Below are 18273 nucleotides of genomic sequence, written 5' to 3'. Positions count from 1 at the left end.
CTCCCGTTTGCACCTTCTGTTTTGGGCGAGGTCTCAGAGCAGCTCCTGCCCAGGGCTTCCAGGGCAAGGCAGACCCCGAGGGGTAACACGGCAGGGTTTTGGAGGGGGGGGACGGAAGGTGCAAACAGAAGGTGCAAACGGGAGCAAACTGAGTCAGAACACGGTAACCCGGGAGTGCTGGGTTCGGGCTCTGAGGGTCGCTGTTTTTGGCTGGGGGCTTGCCCTTGGCTGGGGTGCGCCCGGATATCACCTCCGGATGACCGAGTCACCCCAGGGGAGGGGACATCCTGGCTGAGCACCCCGCTGACGCCCTCTCCTTGCTTTTTCCTCTTCGAAGGACGGAGGCTGCACTTGTCCAGGAGATGTCGCCAAAGCCTTTGGTAAGGGGACAGGGAGGGAGGGCAGGGAGCTCCCCCAGAGCCTCTGATGGGAATCTGAATGAAGAGGCGGGGCGTGTTGGGGAAATTCTGAGCCTGGGCTGAGTTTCCTATCCCTGGATTTCGGCCCCGATTGGCCACAGTCCCCATGTGGGCTTGGTTCTGGTTGGTGGCTGAGCAGACCCAGCCGGCATCCTGGGGTATAGACGCGGGTGACATCCTTACAAGCCAGGTGTAGAAGGCTCAGGGTGCCGGGGAAGAAGCCAGTATCGGGCCCAGAGTGACCTCAGGGAGGGTCTCCAGGACTGAAGTAGGGGGAATCTTTTGGGAGGGACCAGAGCCCACCCCCGCCCCCTCCCCAGCACTTTGTCCCCACAGGCCGAGGCGCCTGTTTCCCAGCAGGGGGCAGCCGGGGCCACGTGGCTTTTCCTTGGGAAAGCAATAGGCAGGCAGCGCCTCCCCGTGCTGTGCCCTCCGTTCGCCGCTTACCCGTGGCCAACTACGTCCGTCAGTCAGAGCTGGTTCATCAAGCGTGTTGGTTATGGAAGGGAACCTAGGGGGCATCTCTGTGTAATCCAGGGTGCCTACTTGATAGTTGAGGCCGAGGCCCTGAGAAGTGAGTGACGAGGTCGGGGTCCCACAGGCCGCTGCAGAGCAGGGAGAGTCAGGACACCCCCCCTACACTACTGGGCTCACCCCTGTTAGCCAAAGACGTTTTTGTTACTGATTTTTGCACCCAGTGTACTTGCTGCCTGGGTGCTCCGGCTTGGGCTCCCCACACAGAGTAGGAGCTGGCACTCCTGGTCGGTAAGTGACTGGTCGTTAAGAAGATGCCCGGTAGATAACAGTTCCTGGTTTGGGGGATCCCCTCTGGTGGTCAGTGGAAGGCCTGGCTGGATGCTAGTTTTCCTCTGCCCCCTTAAGGTCACGGCAGGAGGGGCCAAGGATCCAGCGTTCAGGTTAGGGACCCTGGAGTGAAGGACCTGTAAGTCTTGTCACCAGGTAGAAGGGGCCCGTTGTGTGCAGCTTGTCTGATGTCAGGCCAGGGGGCCAGCCCTGCAGGGCCTGGTTCTCTGAGACGCTGAACAGAAGGCCCCGGCCTGCCTAATGCAGATCCCACAGTCCTCCCGTAAATGTGCCCATGACCCCATGGAAGAGGTCAGGACCACTTTTCAGGGGTTCCTATGCTTGCTGCTCCTCCTTGCCCTTTATCCTAATTACTGAATCCATCTGAACCCTGATGTCATCGTGTTCTGGATGTAAACCCTCCATAGGCCTCAAGTTCATAGTCAGTGGAGATACTGCACAGCCATCCGGGAACGGGATGGGTAACGGTGAGATTTCTAGTTCTTCGACACACGCCTTTTCCTTTCTTGACTAGTTACTCTAGGTCGACCGTGTGCCGTGCCCTGTGATAAACACTGGAGAGGCAGCTTCGGTGCCATACGTGTGTAGTATTTCGGTTTCTTTTTTTTTTTCTTTTAAGTTTTTTTTAAACATTTATTTATTATTGAGAGACAGGGAGAGACAGAGCATGGGCAGGGGAGGGGCCGAGAGACGGGGAGACACAGAATCCGAAGCATGTTCCAGGCTCTGAGCTGTCAGCACAGAGCCCGACGCGGGGCTCGAACCCACAAACCACGAGATCATGACCTAAGCCGAAGTCAGACACTTAACTGACAGAGCCACCCAGGAGCCCCAGGTGTTTCTTCTTAATACCCCGTCTCCAGGGTAGGAGTTTCAGTCTGTTCCTGAGGTCTTTTGTGATCGACACAGGCAGAGTGTTGAGAGTGCTGATGGCCCAAGGTAGACCAGATGTCTGTTGGGAACACCAGAGGAGTGACTGTGGAGGAGGAGATTAGGCAACACGCTGGGGAAAATGCTGCCCCATTCTCAAGGCTGCTCTGATGACCAGACTTAGACCTCTGCTTGGAAGGTGGTCAAGTTGACCGTCAGTTACCATCAAGGATTTTCTAGTGCGTTAGCCCCCGATCATCAGCGGTGGGCAGCATTTCTCTCTCTGGGTGTCCAGTGCCCATCTTCACTTCTTAACTTTCTCCAAAAAGGGAGAGGTTGAACTCTCCACCTGATTATCGCTAGGAGCAAAGGAAGGGTGAGTTGGAGTGGCACGTAGATCCTTCTAGAGCCGATTTTCTCCGAGCGGTTTTCTCTGAGCTCTTCTGCCTTCTTCTTGTCCTCACTGCTGGGAGTTTAGGGGCCGGAGCCGATTTTGTCATGCTGGGAGGGATGTTTTCGGGCCACACTGAGTGTGCCGGAGAGGTGATTGAGAAGAATGGGCAGAAACTCAAGCTCTTCTACGGGATGAGCTCCGAAACCGCGATGAAGAAACACGCAGGAGGGGTCGCCGAATACAGGTAAGGGGAAGCGCCAGCGGCCTGCCCTCTGTGGCTGAGGCCTCACATTTACAGAAACAGGACGGAAGCAGGTCTCGAATATCAGTTCTGTTGATACCGATGGGCCGTGGGAGGGAGCTAGAGAATGTACCCTGCTTCTTTCTAAACAGTCCCAGTTTTTATCCAGCCAGCATTTGCTGTGTTGGGGGCCCTCCAAAGGACGTGCAAAGCAGAAGTCTCTTGGCACGGGGGGGGGGGCGGGAAATGTGACAAGGGGGCGACCAGTCTGGGAGGTGACACCCCAGATTTCCAGGGGATGGGCAGGAATGTGTTTGCCCTGTCCTTCCGATTGGGCCTTTGCTCGGCCAGCCCTGTAACTGCCAGTCTCTCGCCTGGAATGAGTTCAGGCTGCAAGCACTGGGCTGAAGAATGGGTTTCCCGTTGCTTGTGAAACAGGTGTGGTGCACGGCGTTGCATGGAGGTCAGGCCTTTCCGGAAGGGTGCCGTGTTTCCCCTGCAGTGGGACCGTCCACAGCCTCCACGCTCTGATGGTTGACACAGGCGGCATTTTTAGCCATTTAATTGTGTCGCTCCCCGCGGAAGGCACGCTGACTCCTGCCTTTTTGTTTTACAAATCCACGATCCCAAGAGATAACCTGGCTATTTTCTGTGTCGCCTCCATATTACGTGTCTGCATGTGTGTTTTTTTTTTTTTTAATTTTTTTTTTTTAACGTTTATTTATTTTTTTGGGACAGAAAGAGACAGAGCATGAACGGGGGAGGGGCAGAGAGAGAGGGAGACACAGAATCAGAAACAGGCTCCAGGCTCTGAGCCATCAGCCCAGAGCCCGACGCGGGGCTCGAACTCACGGACCGCGAGATCGTGACCTGGCTGAAGTCGGACGCTTAACCGACTGCGCCACCCAGGTGCCCCTCTGCATGTGTGTTTTAAGAGCCTTAGGACAGCACATAATCGTTGCCTGGCCCTGTTCCATAGAAGCTGCTATTACTTCTCGTTGGCATCAGCCTGACGACAAGTCCCACTGAGCGGACAGGACAGAAGGTCTTGCATCCATGGAAACTCAAGCCCTCGCTGCTGGACACCCTCTATTTCTTACGTTCGGCCCGTACTTGAAAGCTTCTCTAGAGAATCTGGGATGCGGAGGTGTTGTGGGAGAGTGCGATCGAGCCAGAGGGAAGATCCCAGAACCCCGCTGAGATTCATGGGCGGGCAGGTGGGAGGTGTGGGGGACTCCGCCAGAGTTCTGCGCTTCTGTGGGATCCCGGCGGACCGATGTCCATTCCCATTGTCTCCAGTCTTTTTCTCCTTTGGAAGAGGAACCTCCATCACGATGATGCTGCAGCCTAGGGAAGGCAGGGTGGGGAACAGGAATAGGGGACCACTCTTCTACCATCATCCTGGAAACTTGGGTTAGAACAGGAGGACGCTGTCCCTCCCACGTGGTGCCCGATGGGCGAGGTGGCATGGTTCGTGAGGGTGGTCAGGGTGAGGATTGCTGCCTCGGTGGCACCCCGGACCTCTGGCCCAGGAGCTTCACGCTTCACCAGCAACCACCCTCCCTACCCAGGGGCCTGTGCGGCGTCTGCTGGGTGCTGGTACGTTAAGCGGAGCCATTGTGGTTCGGCAACAGCTAGACGCCTCGCCTGGAGTACATTTACTGCCCTCTCGCTGTTGCATCCGTTTTGGGTGCCAAGGAAAGTCGACAGGGAAGGGCAGACCAGGTTACAGCACACACGGAAGCCAAGGACCCGAAAGAAAAACCCATCTGTAATTTCAGCAGGGTTTAGGCAAAACGAAAATAGAAGACTCCAGCATATCAAGACTGTTCTGGAAGCCGATTAGACAAGAAAGGGAAGTGCCGAAGGAATTAGAACCTCAATCTGGAGGCAGCCTGGGCCCTGCGGGCTGCATCTGTTTTTTTCCGTCTCTCTCTGTCTCTCTGCCTCCCTCCCTCTTTCTTTCTCTTTTTTTCCCCGGCAGTTTACAGTCTTCTCACAAGAATGGTCCCCCTTTGACGTTGTATTTAATTAAGGTAGAGCTGTTTATGCCTTGCTGCTTCCTTCCCAGCTATTAACCATTTAGTCCTCACGCTGTCCCTGGGAGACAGATCAAAGTACCTCCGTTTTACGGATGAGAAGACTTGGGCTTCAGCAATAAGTGACTTGCACGAGGTGCCATCACCAGGTAGCAGAGAAGCAACGATGAGAGTCTGGATGATTTCCAGCAAGCCCCGGGCAGGCCATGGAAATCTCTTGTAAAAAGCAAAATGGCAGTCACCGTGGGCGCATGGGCAGAGATGTTGGTCCCTGGTCACAGAGCGTGGTGATGTGAATCGTCTTGGGAGTGGCCAGTGACGGGCTCCGAGAGCTTGGTGCTCTGAACCAGCCCTGAGGCCAGCTTGGTCTAGTCAGTGGTTTAAGCGGGTAGATTTCATTGCACTTAAGGGTAGCCTTCGATGTGTGGATTTCAGCGCAACAAGAGTTAATGCTGTTTTGAAATCCTAGGTAATGAATTTCTGATTGAGAGATAACTATCTTTTCTAGTTGAAGAGACCAGGAAAGAAGAGTCCACCGTTTGGTTAATTGTCAGAATTTCCAGATTGCCCGAGCCTTACATGAAGGCTAGAGTTTTGCATAGATTGGAGATTTCCTTCTTGCAATGCCCCTCCAAGAAGCAAGTCTGGACTGTATGTCCATGCAGCCTAACAGGGCTTGAGTTGTCCATTTTGTGGATCTTCCTTGACTTATGGGGCTATGTCCTGATAAACCCATCTTAAGGTAAAAATATCGTAAACTGAAAGCCATTTAATACACCTAGCCCATCGGACGTCGTAGCTCAGCCTAGCCCACCTTACGTGTGCTCAGAACACTCACGTTAGCGTTCAGTTGGGTAGAATCTTCTAACACGAGGCCTTTTTAATAAGGAAGTGTTGAATGTCTCGTGTCATTTGTCAAATACCCTACTGCAAAACAGTATATACAGGTCATACAGGTGCAGGGTGGTTGGTCACTGTATTGGGACCGTTGACCCCTCACGATCCCGGGGCTGACGTAGCTGCGGCCATCAGTGGCCTGCATCACAGGTGAGGATTGTCCAAGTCCGGAATGTGACGTATGGTTTCTGCTGAGTGCGCACTGCTTTCGCACCATGGCGGAGTCAAACCGGGGTACGTGGGAGACTGTCTGCATGCATATCTCCTTCACCTCTTAATTGTAGGCAGTTGGCGGGGAGGCTGTTCAAGAGGTAATCCGCCACGTCTGTTCTTCCCCTTGGGCATGTGGGGCTCGGGGTCAACTGGACGCCGGTGTAGGAATTAAGGAGGAGTAGCAAGGAGCAGAGTGGAGGCTACTGCCGAGAAGGTCACTTCGTCCAAGGCTGCTGATGAGGACTTTCCTTTTCCAGACGCTCCCGGTGGCCAGCAGTGAGGCTGCGCGTTTCGCATGGGAGGCACGCATTCATCTGAGATGCTGGTGTGGCCGGCTCGGCATTTGTAGCAAATGTGGGACTGGGGTCAGAGGGTGTGGCACGGAGCTACCTGAGTGCCTTGGGGGCTGTGTCAAGTGCTAAAGCTGGGAGTAATTACAGCTGGGTTCTTACGGGGGGGGAGGAAACAACCGATTAGAAAGAAAAGCTTCCTTTTTCTTCCAGAGCTTCCGAGGGCAAGACCGTGGAAGTGCCTTACAAAGGGGATGTAGAAAACACTATTCTGGATATTCTTGGGGGACTGAGGTCCACGTGCACTTACGTGGGGGCCGCCAAACTCAAGGAGCTCAGCAGGAGGGCGACGTTCATCCGGGTGACGCAACAGCACAACACGGTGTTCAGCTAACCTTGAGGATGCGGTGACTTCTGGCTCACGGGAGCTTCCACGCACACCTGCTCTCCCACCTCCTCCTGTGACATCAGAGATTCTGGCTGCTCCTGAATGTCGGACTCCTGCCTCCTGCTCCCCCACCTGCCGTCCGGAGGCTTTGGGGCTCCCCTAGTGCCTTCCGGGGCCCCGGAAGCAGGGCGCTGACCGGGTCTGTGGTCAGAGCCCAGCTGCCTGGAACTCATAACCTCATTGTTCAACTCCCCTTTTCCTTCCTTCCTTCCTTCCTTCCTTCCTTCCTTCCTTCCTTCCTTTTTTAAAGAAAAATGGTTTCACTTTAATATAATGCAATTATCTTAAGACTTGGAGTGCTGGAGTTTGCCTTTGCAGGAAGCAGGTTGTCAAGGGAGCTGGGGGTTTTCTACCTACTTCCCATGCTTAGCTCTTGGCAGTCACAGAGGGGAGGCGAAGGGAGGGGAGGGGAGGGGAGGGCATGGGAGGGGAGGGCGGCCAGGCCTGTCAGGGTAACCCTCCAACCCCCCTCTGCTTTCGGTTGCTGGAAAAGAACCAAAAGCACCCGACCGGAACTTGGAGACTTGGCTTCGTGCAGATACTCATGAGGCATGGCGGCATGTTTTCACCACCTGCGTTACACGTGCCTTCTGGGAACAGGTATCTGTCACCATAAGGTCGATGCTGCTTTGAGGACACTGTCCCTGTCCCGGCTTTTCATTGCGTTTTGTTTTCCCTTCATCTCCTCCCTCCTCCGTCTCGACCTGTCAGGCTGGCCTCTCTCTTAGGTCGTAAGTTATTTTGAAGCTCCGTGGGATGTTTGGTGGAAAGGTCACCCACCAAAACCTGGGCAAGTGGAATCCCGTTGAAAGACCGCAAACACCTTGACCTGTGGCTTCCCAAAAGTCATTGACTTCAATTAGGAGTGAGAATTATTCCCTTCTCGGGGCCATCGATATTCTCAAGAAAGGTATTATTGTAAAGTGGTCAGTTCACTGGTGACAATGGTATTTTCTGGGAGAAAGGACCCGGGCCTTGGAGGAGTGTCCACTATGGCACTTGAAACCATGAACGTGGATTTGTTAACAGTGGCCACTTCTTTTGAGGCATTGCTTGAGGATTAAGACTGGAAAGTATACGCAGACCAGGAAGTTTTACTTTTTCTTTTAAACAAGGTTTAGAGAAGCAGACGCGAGAGTGCATTTTCCTTTAAAAAATTAAGTGACTCTCCTGGAATAGAGAAGGATCACACAGTGCTACCGTGGTAAGGACCCCGATGTCCACGGTGACGGACACCATACAAAGAATCCATCGAAACCATAATGTTCCAGGAAACTATCCATCCGTTTGTAGTTTTCTAAGAACGCATTGATGGGTTCAGCACCTTCAACGCTATTGTAAAACTTTTCGCCCCTGACTCCATTAGGAATAGTTATTGTACTTGTGGAAACGTGAATTGGCTACACGTTTGAGATGAGGAGGGTCCGGAGGCTGTTTCAACATAGAGCAAGATGTGGGGTTTTGCTGGAGGCACCCCATGTTTTCCGTTTGCTTGTCTGAGGTTTGAGTCCCACACTGTTCCTGTGGAAGATGGTTTCTACTCAAGCTCGTGAGTTTAAGAGATTCTCTGTTGCAATAAAGGAGAGAAGTAAAAGAAGGGAGATCTTAAAGAAATCCATGCAAGATGTACTAGCGGTAGTAAGGGACGTTTCTGGGCACCCCTTGCTTAGCCTGGGCTCACCGCTGTCCCCCTCTTACATCCGGCTGCGGTGCTACACGCAGAGGGGTCTGGGACCGGGATGCCCATCAACCCAGTACGGGCTGTGGTCTTTGCAGAGGCCTGTGCCTGCCTTATCCATCTTGTGTAAAGATTTTGTACCCTCTTTGCTCTTGGTTTCCACCTGCTGGAGGCAGGTCCCTTGCTGAGCTAGTGTTGAGGGAAGCGAATCACCGGAAGCAGAGATTTTGCAAAAAGCTCCTCGAAGGCCCCGTCGTGCTTTGCCTTCGTACGTGCATCTCTGCCTCCAGTAGCGCTGGGCCCCGGGGAGACCCGGATGGGGTATCAGGTGCGGCGCTGGGTGCCCGAGTGTTCAACCGCCGCCCCCAGGCCTTCCGGTGCAGGAGTGGGTGCCGGAAGGTGTCCGCGAGTGAGACGCCGTTCACCAGGGGCCGTTCCTGCTATGCATCTGGTGGTTTCGAGGCCCGTCCCATTGCCGCACGTGACACCGCTTTTCCCCTCGTGTGAACATTGGAGCCAAGTCTGTAGCCACTGGGCCTCAACCTCTCAGAACCGTAAGCATCGAGTATTACATCAGCGGGGAAGGCGGTGATTCAGGCTGCTTTCCCCAGACTTGCCCGTAGCACGTGGCACGTCCGTCCAGACCGCCCTGGAGGGAGGGGCAGGACCCCCTCGTGGGTTGCAAGGTCCCCCGGCCCCCCCCCCCCCCCCCGGTGCCTTGAGCACCGTGAACACTAATGCTCACAGCTCATCGGGGCCTCAATGCCAAGTCCCCAGAGGAGAGTCTTGGCGAGCTCCCCGCCCCCAAACATCTAACCAGGAGGACAGCAAGAGGAAAGAGGTTACCCGCTCCTCCCTGGGCTCAGTGAGAACCCTGAATTTAGCACTGAGAACTCCCTTACGTCTCTGCAGAAGGATTTGATAGCCACACGTGCAGATGGGGGGCGGGGGGGGGGCGCCGCCGCCGGCATGGGACCCCAGGGAATTAGTTTCTGGGGTAACTAAGCCGCATCTCCCTGAGAGCGGACACAGGGGAAACCTACCGAGCGGCGCTCTTGAGACAAATGGGGGCTCCTTTTCCGCATGCCAGGAGGTCCCCCTGGCTTGCTGAGTTTTTTTTTAACAGGCATGAGCTAAAGGAAATTCGAAGGAACTTTCCACCTTGGGACCACTAACCAGTGTGTAGCAAGGCCACTGGAGTCCCGTGAAGCTGCCAAATGCTGTCTAGAAACAAAGATCTCTTGTAAACAGCATTGTTCAGCTAGGAGGAACTAAACGTGAACTGAATAAGCCCAAAGCGGGTGTTGAAACGTGCCTTTTATCTCCGGCTCTCATCTCCTGCATGGCCAAGCCTTCCTCCCCCACCTCCCCGAAAAGCATTCCTAGGAAAGGCAATGCCTTGCATCCACTCCCCACTGCAAGGGGACCCGGCGATCACAGCGGGGCTAATTCTGGCGGGGGGGGGGGGGGGTTACCATTCTTTTCTCAACCTTTGTCTTGAAACACCTGACAGAGGCAAGGACACACATTTGCAATTGGCACTGTTATTTTTATTAGTACGAGTATACTGAAACAATAAACTTGTACTGGTATACAGACAATTTGTTTAAAACAATTTTGTTCAAATTTTGAATCAAACATTGTTTTCTTATAATAATGAAATAATTTCTACCTAGAAAACCTGCAAGCACCATCAAAGAAAGGGACCATAAAATTCAATAAACAGACTCGAGTGTATCCTACAAATAGACACACCACGATTAGAAAATAGAATATGAATTCTTCCATTTTTTTTTTAATATTTGTTTTAAAAAAGCTAGTGCAAGTACAATATTTTACACTGGAATTACAGAGAGTATGCACGCATATGGAAAAAAGTTCTGTCACAATAAAAGCTCTTAACTATGTATGCACTTAAAAGTTTTCTTTTCAGTAAGGTGCAAAACATTCCTTCCCTAGTTCTCCTCTGTACTGGCCGTGTCAGTCTGATATTGCCCCAAAGTTCTGGTGTCTCTTTTCCCTTGGCCGGTGGGAGGCATACGATTGGAAGTTTGGTGGGTAATGATCTGATAGTAAAACAGTGATACGAATCTCAGAGATGGCTCTGGGGCCAGGGCCCCACTGGCCAGAAGTTAGGACTGTCTTAAACCAAGGCCACCACGAATACTGGCAGGGCTCTCCCGAGACCTCCATTCACTTGACCCTAAATGGGTTTACAGGTGAACACCGAGCTGGAAGAAACCACCCCAAAAGGGCAGTATTCGCGGGACCGAATGTATAGGTGTCAACCTAAATGCTCACGGACTGAACAGTTGACCCCATTCCTGGACCAGATAATAAGAGCAGTGGTTTCTGGAAGAACCAGAGGAAACGTACACGCCCAGCTTCTTGATAACGGCCGTGTAAAGACACAGCTCTAAGCCAGCGTCAGTCACGTCAGACTTGATATTCCCGGAGGACGGTATATTAGCCCGGCAAGGAATGCTGTAAGCAGCACTTCCAACGCAAACCTTCAGACTGGCCATGGAAAAGGAGACCGGCTCGTTGGCCATCCAGACAGCAAACAAACAAAACTAAAGGGGAAGAAAACTTGGGTGAAGTCTTCGATTATCTGCAGTGGAAGACTCGAGTCCTTTCGGATAAGAAAAGTGACGGAAATTCTTAGAGACTGTTGCTGTGTCGATTCTACCTATTGGCCAAATGCACTTAATCTTAATACAGCTGAACCATTTGTACGCAAGTCACGAAGGACGTGAAAAACTGAAGCCACTGTTCCCTCCCGCCATCGTACAGGTGAATGTCAGCTACCAGAAACGTTGCATTGAATGGTAAGGGAGGGGCTGAGATTCTGAATTTAAGAACTGTAGGTGGGTTTGTTCAATGTCCCCACAGCTGTCCAGTTTCTGCTGGCTGCTTTGTGTCTGGGACAGAATAGGACTCTTCTGAGAAGTTGTTCCGTGTTTTACTGGGTATTTTGGCCTTAAGATGAAAGAAAAAAACCCCAAAATTAAAGTAAAATGAAGCATTGCAATTGAAATTCTTGTTTATACCCCCCATTTAAATGAGGTGCGGGGGGGGGGGGGGGGAGAAAAAAAGGTGCAATTTTCTTTTTTTTTTTTTTTTTTTTTTTTTTTTTTTTTTTTGTCCTCATAATGAGTTCTGTTTTACTGGTAGCTAGGATCCCTTGTTACAAACACTTCTTGTTCAGGATTATATTCTTTGGGTTTATTGAAACAGGAAGTGCTGACAATGTGAAACAAGATCTCTGAAGAAAAAGGAGTTGCAATGGCTTGAGAGTTTAAACCAAGAAAGGAGCTCAGAGAAGTACTTTCAGCACAGGAATGAACAGTATTCTCAAATTTCAGAATACAGAGTTGCCCTCCCTCCGAAGAGGGCTCTATGTAACAAAAACATAAAGGAAGCGTAGGTATAGTTTAAGAGCCTTTTACCTAGTAATTCTTCCAGGCCATAACCACACAAGTCTGATAATTTTAGACATGACAAATTTCTATATACAAAAAAACCAAAAAAAAAAAAAAAACAAAAAAAAAAAAAAAACATGTAACTTTCAACCTTTATGCTTTTTTTCTGTTTTTACAAACAAGGTATGAAACTCATTGTTTCAACAGATCCATGTCTTTCGAACACTGAATGAATCATTTCGACATTCATTTTTCTTTTGTGCAATTTTTGAAAACATTACCTGTACTCCTCAAAGTGAGTGCTTCAAAATTTTTTCTTCTTCAGCTTCTCAAATTAGGTGTACATTTAAAAAAAAGAGAGAGAGAGAGAGAGAGAGAGAGAGAAAGAAAAAAATTCCCACAAGGTATAGTGCTACAAGAAAAGATCCTATCCGTAAGGTAACGTATTTGAAGCGAGGTCATCTATGTAAAAGAAATCTCAGCTCCGGAGTGGAGGTGTGCAAATTCTTTGGAGTTTCCCTATCAACAGAAACACAACACTGTCCGTGGAAAAGAGAGGAAACCAACCCAACACAATAGCATAGGCATGTGCTTTATAAAAAAGTATATTTTCTGTATAGTTATTACTTGATGTGTTCCTAAATTCTCTATTTCAGAAAATCTGGGTTAAAAACACAAAGGTGGAAGCAAAGGCCCCCACTCCACTTTAAAAAATAAAAAGCGTAATTTCCTTTCCTTTTATATCACCGCTGAAGGCGCCGGATTGGGCCACGAGACTGCGGGCCCTTCTTCCACCTGGAATCATCATGGGTGACTAGGAAATAGAAATGCAAAGGGTTCTGGGAGAGAACAGACCAGTTTGTTGAGCTGCGTGCGGTTCACGAAACAGTAGCCATGACAACCAACACGGCTCACAAAGCCTGGCCTCCTGTCCAAGAACTCTGCTGTTTCTCCCACATCTGAAATACATGGCATTAGTGTCTTCAAAAGCATTTTGAGATTTTTTTTTCCTCTATGAAAGAAATAGGTTTCCTTAGTAGTCACAGATGTTAAAGGGTATTGTCAATTGTTTCCTTAAAAAACAGACAAAAAAAAAAATTCCAAAGCTACAACAACAAAAATAAATTTTGGCAACACATTTCAGTAAAGATCAAACTATGTGCAAAGAGTAAATTGTATGATTACTAGGAGCTACTGTTCATCTTGAACATGCAGCATTATATTGCAATCTATGCAGTATCTAAGGAGTAATCCACAAGATGCAGGAAATCCAAACATTCCTTGAAATTGTACAAGCCTCCTCCACAGCAAAGTGCTGCTTCTGGACACGTCAGTGTACCACACACACACCAGCCCCGTCCCTGAGTAAGAGGTGAGAAAGGTTCCGCAGAGTTCCTTGTAGGGGAAAAGGGGGTGCTGCCACTTCCTGGTGGGGGGAAAACCCAACACACTCACCTAACAGAAAACATAGCGGGTCACAATTCAGACTTAGAAATGGGATCCACAGCAACGAAAAAAAAAAAAAAAATTCAATCCTCCCACACCCAACTGGGTTGAGTTGGGCAAAACAAAACAAAACAAAAAATTGACCGACATCGAAAATGATTCTGAAAGTCCAAACAAAAATGCAATTTGGATTTCCACTTTAAAAGGTTTGAGGTAAGTGGCATCCATCTTTGTATCTCCCCCCGCCCCCGCAATGTGGCCCAAACAAACTGAAATAATTCTTACGTTAAACATTCTAAGGAACAGTCCTTTAATGTATTTAGAAATCCCTAGAAAGAGAGGTTCTTGATTGTTGGTTTCTTTTTTTTTTTTTTTCTTTTCGCCCTGACTGATTTCTTGGTGATTGTGTTCCACTGTAAACGCAAAAGGCCTGCTGTTATTAGTTTAGAAATGGAAAACAGGAAAGAAAGAACAGAAGATGGTTGTCAGTAGATATTGCCAAGCGGACATAGTACAGAGGCACACGGCTGGTCCTTGTGAGCTGCACGGCACTGAAGAATTTCTATGCTTCTCATTGTCATGTTTGCTACACAGGAGCTGGCCAATGTCTGCCAACAAGAGGAGGTTCCCTGTCCTTGGGATGTTCTTCCTATTTGAAGGGAAAGCTGCCACTAAGGAGTGGTGACCATTGTTCAAAGGGGCCCCTCCACGGCCACTGGCTGCATGTTCAGAGCGCATACGCACACATCGGGCCACGCTTCCCACCCGTGCTCTGAGGCACAGCTCAAAGTCTCCAGGACACAGACCCGAGGAGGGACCCACCTGCTCTGGAAAACACCTTGGAGAATGGGTGGATCTTGGTTCTCTTTGCTCCACGGTGTGCCTTAGAAATGAATCTACCTGCTTCCTCCCCACACTGCACATTCACTATTCTTCATGGTGACAGAGGGACTCAAGCTGGTCCCCTAGCCTTCCTTTATTGGCTTTTGCTGCAACAGGGTGACATACATATGGGGCTCCTGAAAGCTCCCCTCCCCAGCACTCAGCATCCGTGGTGGGGAGCTCACGGAGGGAGCTGCTCTCCTTCCCGGTTCCTTCCCTCCAGCCCTTCTCTGGCCAGAATGGGGAAGACGGGCCGGATGGGGAATGAGCTTTACCTAGAGCACACTGGTCGGACCTGTTGGCACGGGAAGTGTTGCACACACTAAAAAAGCAAGAGCGTGAAATGGGATGATGTTTAGAAAGAACCAATTATTTAAGAATTCCTATACCTGAAATAGAAGCACAAAAATTACGATGATGTTCCTATTGCTCCGAACCGTGTATGTTTTCCCATTTTTAGTGTTGGTGTTGAGGATCCAGTTAGCACAATACTGGAAGTTGAGTCGAAAGGTGGTGATGTGTGTTTCTGCGTCCGCGTGAGTTTCTGTGAATAGTGGTATTGAGGAGGACGAAGTGTATATGGCAGCCCCATATTCCTCTTACCATTAAAGGTTACAAAACAAAAAGAAAAACAAAACCTAAAATCGCAAGTGCCCTGAGCAGAATATATGGAAGATTAAGCAAGGTCTCTGAGCAGAAACTTTAAAAACAAAAACAAAAACAAAAACCAGCTCTAAACAAGCAGTATGACCGCAAGAATGGGCTCGCCCAGCTCTCTGCTAGCATGCTGAGAGGATAATGAAATCCAAAGAAAGTTCTAGCTATTCTAAACCTATGCAAATGTTTTTGGTACACCCCAGAAAATGGTTTATAAATATCATTAAGTTCTTGTAAGAGCTAAATGTAATGAGATACTAGATGGCCAAAATGTGGGTTGATATTAGAAATTATTTTTTTAATTTGCAAAATGGAAGAAGTACTACTTTCAGCAGTAAAAGAAAAATCTGATGAAGTATTTGTTCAGATAAGTTGCAGCCACTCCAAGTGAGAATATTTAAAAATTTCTCATTACTTATAAAACCTTATTATTGTAATTTTTTTAAAGCACTTTAAGACACACGCCCAAAACCCACAAACAATATTTCAGGTCTCTGGGGATGAAAGGCTTAAACTGTGAAATACCCTTTCTGGGTTTGTACCAAACATTGAATCTCGATTTGATTTCAGATGGAAAAAAAAAAAAGTCATTCTGAAAATAACATTAATAACAACAATAAAGTAATTTAAAAAAACTTGCTCACATATATAAATGTCTTTATGGAAAACTCTCTCAATGAGTCTGAAGAAAATTCTCAGAGTTGTCCTGCTAAGACCTGTTTTTTTTTGTTTTTGTTTTTTTGTGGTTTTTTTTGTTTTTTTGGTTTTTTTTTTTTTTTTTGTGACAGATGTAGAAAGACCAAAATGAATTCTGAAAGGAACATAACCTTATAAAATGGCCTAGAGTTTAGGCAGGTTAGAAAGTAATTTTGCTACATTTATTTATGCTCGTTCAGTCCCTCAAACCTTTCCCACAATGTTATTGGATAAAAACTGCAGGAATATCACACAAATTATAAACTCAAGATGTGCAAATCGCAAGGTTTTTTAAAAGTTCATCTTACAAAGAAAAACACTGGACAAAAATGAGTATTCTTTTTTCCATACCTTTTCTCTCAGTTTCTCTGCCAGCTCTGCATATATGCCTTTACTTCTTTCTCAAACATCAAAGTGAAAAGTACATCCTGTCAGGCTGTACTTGGGGGTCATTCATTGTCACATACTAGCTCATAATTCACATTCATCCCTTTAAACCACATTGAAACTTCCAATATCTTGCTCGTGAGAAACTCTGCAGACCTGAAATGTAGTTACAGTGTTGAAAAAAAAAAAAAAAAAAAAGAAAGCAACTTATATATTTTTTTTGTTTTGTTTTGTTTTTTTCTTCCCAAAGAGTTTAAAGGGAGATACAGTACTTGTTGAATGATAGACCAAGATGCTTGGTAATAAAGTGTGAACAGCATTTTAAGTGCTTAGAGATAGTAATATATATATGTTCATCTTCAAAATCTAATTCCTCACGTCACACTGGAATCTGAAAAAAAGTGGCACCCGTGGCACCCGAGTTGTCCATAGTCATGAACTATAAACAGTACTAGAGTTAAAAGACCAGATTTTGCAAACCCAATGAGGAGCGCTTCCGCGGCTCTCGGCAGGGCGGTTTGAGCGAAGTCAATGTGATAACCTGATTGGTTTTCCTAACACTGCACAGAATCCAGAGTGGGCGGTCCGCTCCCCCGCAGCGCCCCGCCCCCGCCCCCGCCCCCGCCCCCCGCCGCGCGGAGCGCCAAGCTGCGCTGCCCACCGTGACACCCGGGCGACATCACTGCACTTGGTAAAGCAGAAACGAAATCCCACGTGTGGCAGTTGCTCTAAAAAAATATCAGTGCAGTCAGGCCCCATAGGGGGAAATATATCTCTATAGGATTAAAAGTTGCTTTTATTGTAAAATATGTTGGAGGGGAAAAAAAAAAAAGGTCCTTTTACACGGTTGGCTTTCCGTCTGCTGTCGGACGCCTCTCTAGCAGGCCCTGCACCCGGGTTCCTGATGTTTGCTTTGCACGTGAGGCCCTCGCCAGGACCCTGCCCTGCTGGCGGGACCTCCAGGCCAGTGCCAGAGAGAGGGAGGCAGAGGGAGGCAGAGGGAAGGAGACACCCTCCACCCCCGCCTTGCACCCGCGCCCCCCAAGTGCACGCCCACACGCCCCCTTCCTCCCCTCCCCGGCAGCTCCCTGCCCGCAGAACCTGCACAGGAAACCGGCGGAAGTCAGCGCCCGGGCCGCGGCTTCCCTGCAGCTGGAAAAGGCAGGTGCTCGGAAGCCACGTTCCTTTCTCCCAGGACGCCCGGAGCCTGCGCGGGCCCTGCCCTTCCCCCCTCCCCCCCACCTGCCGCTGTCACTCCTGGAAAAGCATGTGCCCCGGTCTCCTGCTGCAACACCAGCTGTAACTCTAATGACAAGGTTATAACAGAAACCTAAAGAGGGTAACATGTAAATACTGTGTTATTTAGCCTACAGTACAGTAATCTGGATACAAATAAGGGAGAGCCGAATTTCCTTTCCCCACGCTGCCTCTACTTGCCTACGTTAGACCGGCCTTCGATGCAAATCTTAACCTCCTGAGGGATTAGAGAAGGTTTAGGAAGAGTCAAAGGTGGCTCGTCTTCCGACTTCTCCAGTTTGCGGGTCTCCGGCGCCGACCACCTCCTCTTCCTGGTTGCCGTGGGCTTGCTGGGTTCGATTTTGGTGAGCAGGGACGCTGCAGGCAATGCTATTTTTTCTGGAAACTTGAGTTCGCCGTTCTCGGACAGCATCGGGGCGCTTCCCTGGTTGATGCCGTTCTCCTGCTCCGTGTACCTGTGTCTGCTGCCCGCCAGGCTGTCCGTCTTTGAATGCTTCAGCAGGACGCTGGCCGGATCCACGGGCGGGCCCTTTTTAACAGAGCCGTTCTTCAGGTTCTTGAGGGTCAGTGAGATGCAGACATCCCCAACAGAGAGTTTGGAACACGGCAGATCAAAGAGCTGGCTGGTTCTCTCTGGACAGCAGGATGACCATCCCTGTCCAAACACAAAAAAAGGGTACTCTACCAAAACCTCCACGCTGACCTGCGGAGACAGTGAGAGACAGAGAGCAAAGAAGAAGGAAACAAATGAAGACATTTTAGTCTTGTTTTAATTCATACACGCCCACGTGCCTAAGCCAAAGGGGGGCGGGGGAGGGAATAAGACTGTTCCGCGATCCTCATCCGCCAACACACGCAAATGAGGCCCTTAATTTTTTGCTGTACCTGTATTTACCATATATAGGTGCTGGGTAGAAGCCAGTAAAAAAAAAAAAAAAGTCCATTTAGTGTTCACAGTATCATTTTACTGAGTATCAGCTCTATAGCTGGCCTCCCTTAAAACAAATGGATCGGCCCCCAAGGGCAATGGAACAGGTGCTCAGTGTTCAGCCCTGGAGCACAAGATACAGTCTTGCACTTTCTCCGCTCACTGGGCAAATGCCACTCTCACGTATGACAGAGCTGATTAGGAATCAGAATGAGGCTGTATGTAAGGTCCACCAGGCAGCACTTACCTGTTTATATCACTGTATCCCTGGCCCCTAAAAGGAG

General features: G+C 49.3%; 2 protein-coding genes across 13 annotated transcripts in view; one reads left to right on the top strand and one right to left on the bottom strand.

Moving 5' to 3' along the window:
• GMPR (guanosine monophosphate reductase) overlaps window positions 1–6924 on the top strand; it is a 44258-nt gene extending 37334 nt beyond the window's left edge. For both annotated transcript variants that reach the window (XM_040460707.1, XM_040460706.1), the window contains 3 exons: window positions 338–380; window positions 2593–2752; window positions 6402–6924. In XM_040460707.1, the coding sequence (XP_040316641.1) occupies window positions 338–380; window positions 2593–2752; window positions 6402–6582 (384 nt within the window). In that variant the 3' untranslated portion in view covers window positions 6583–6924. The remainder of the gene's footprint in view (window positions 1–337; window positions 381–2592; window positions 2753–6401) is intronic.
• A 2918-nt stretch (window positions 6925–9842) lies between these two features.
• The window catches only part of ATXN1 (ataxin 1), a 427925-nt gene continuing 419494 nt past the window's right edge, over window positions 9843–18273 (bottom strand). For all 11 annotated transcript variants that reach the window (XM_040460438.1, XM_040460442.1, XM_040460439.1 and 8 more), the window contains one exon: window positions 9843–17764. In XM_040460438.1, coding sequence (XP_040316372.1) covers window positions 17234–17764 — 531 coding nt within the window. In that variant the 3' untranslated portion in view covers window positions 9843–17233. The remainder of the gene's footprint in view (window positions 17765–18273) is intronic.

The sequence above is a fragment of the Herpailurus yagouaroundi genome, unplaced genomic scaffold (genome assembly GCF_014898765.1).
Source record: "Herpailurus yagouaroundi ecotype Mexico unplaced genomic scaffold, PumYag 250, whole genome shotgun sequence".
Classification (NCBI taxonomy): Eukaryota; Metazoa; Chordata; class Mammalia; order Carnivora; family Felidae; genus Herpailurus; species Herpailurus yagouaroundi.
The sequence above is the reverse complement of the archived record's forward strand: the minus strand, read 5'-3'. Positions and strand labels throughout refer to the sequence as shown.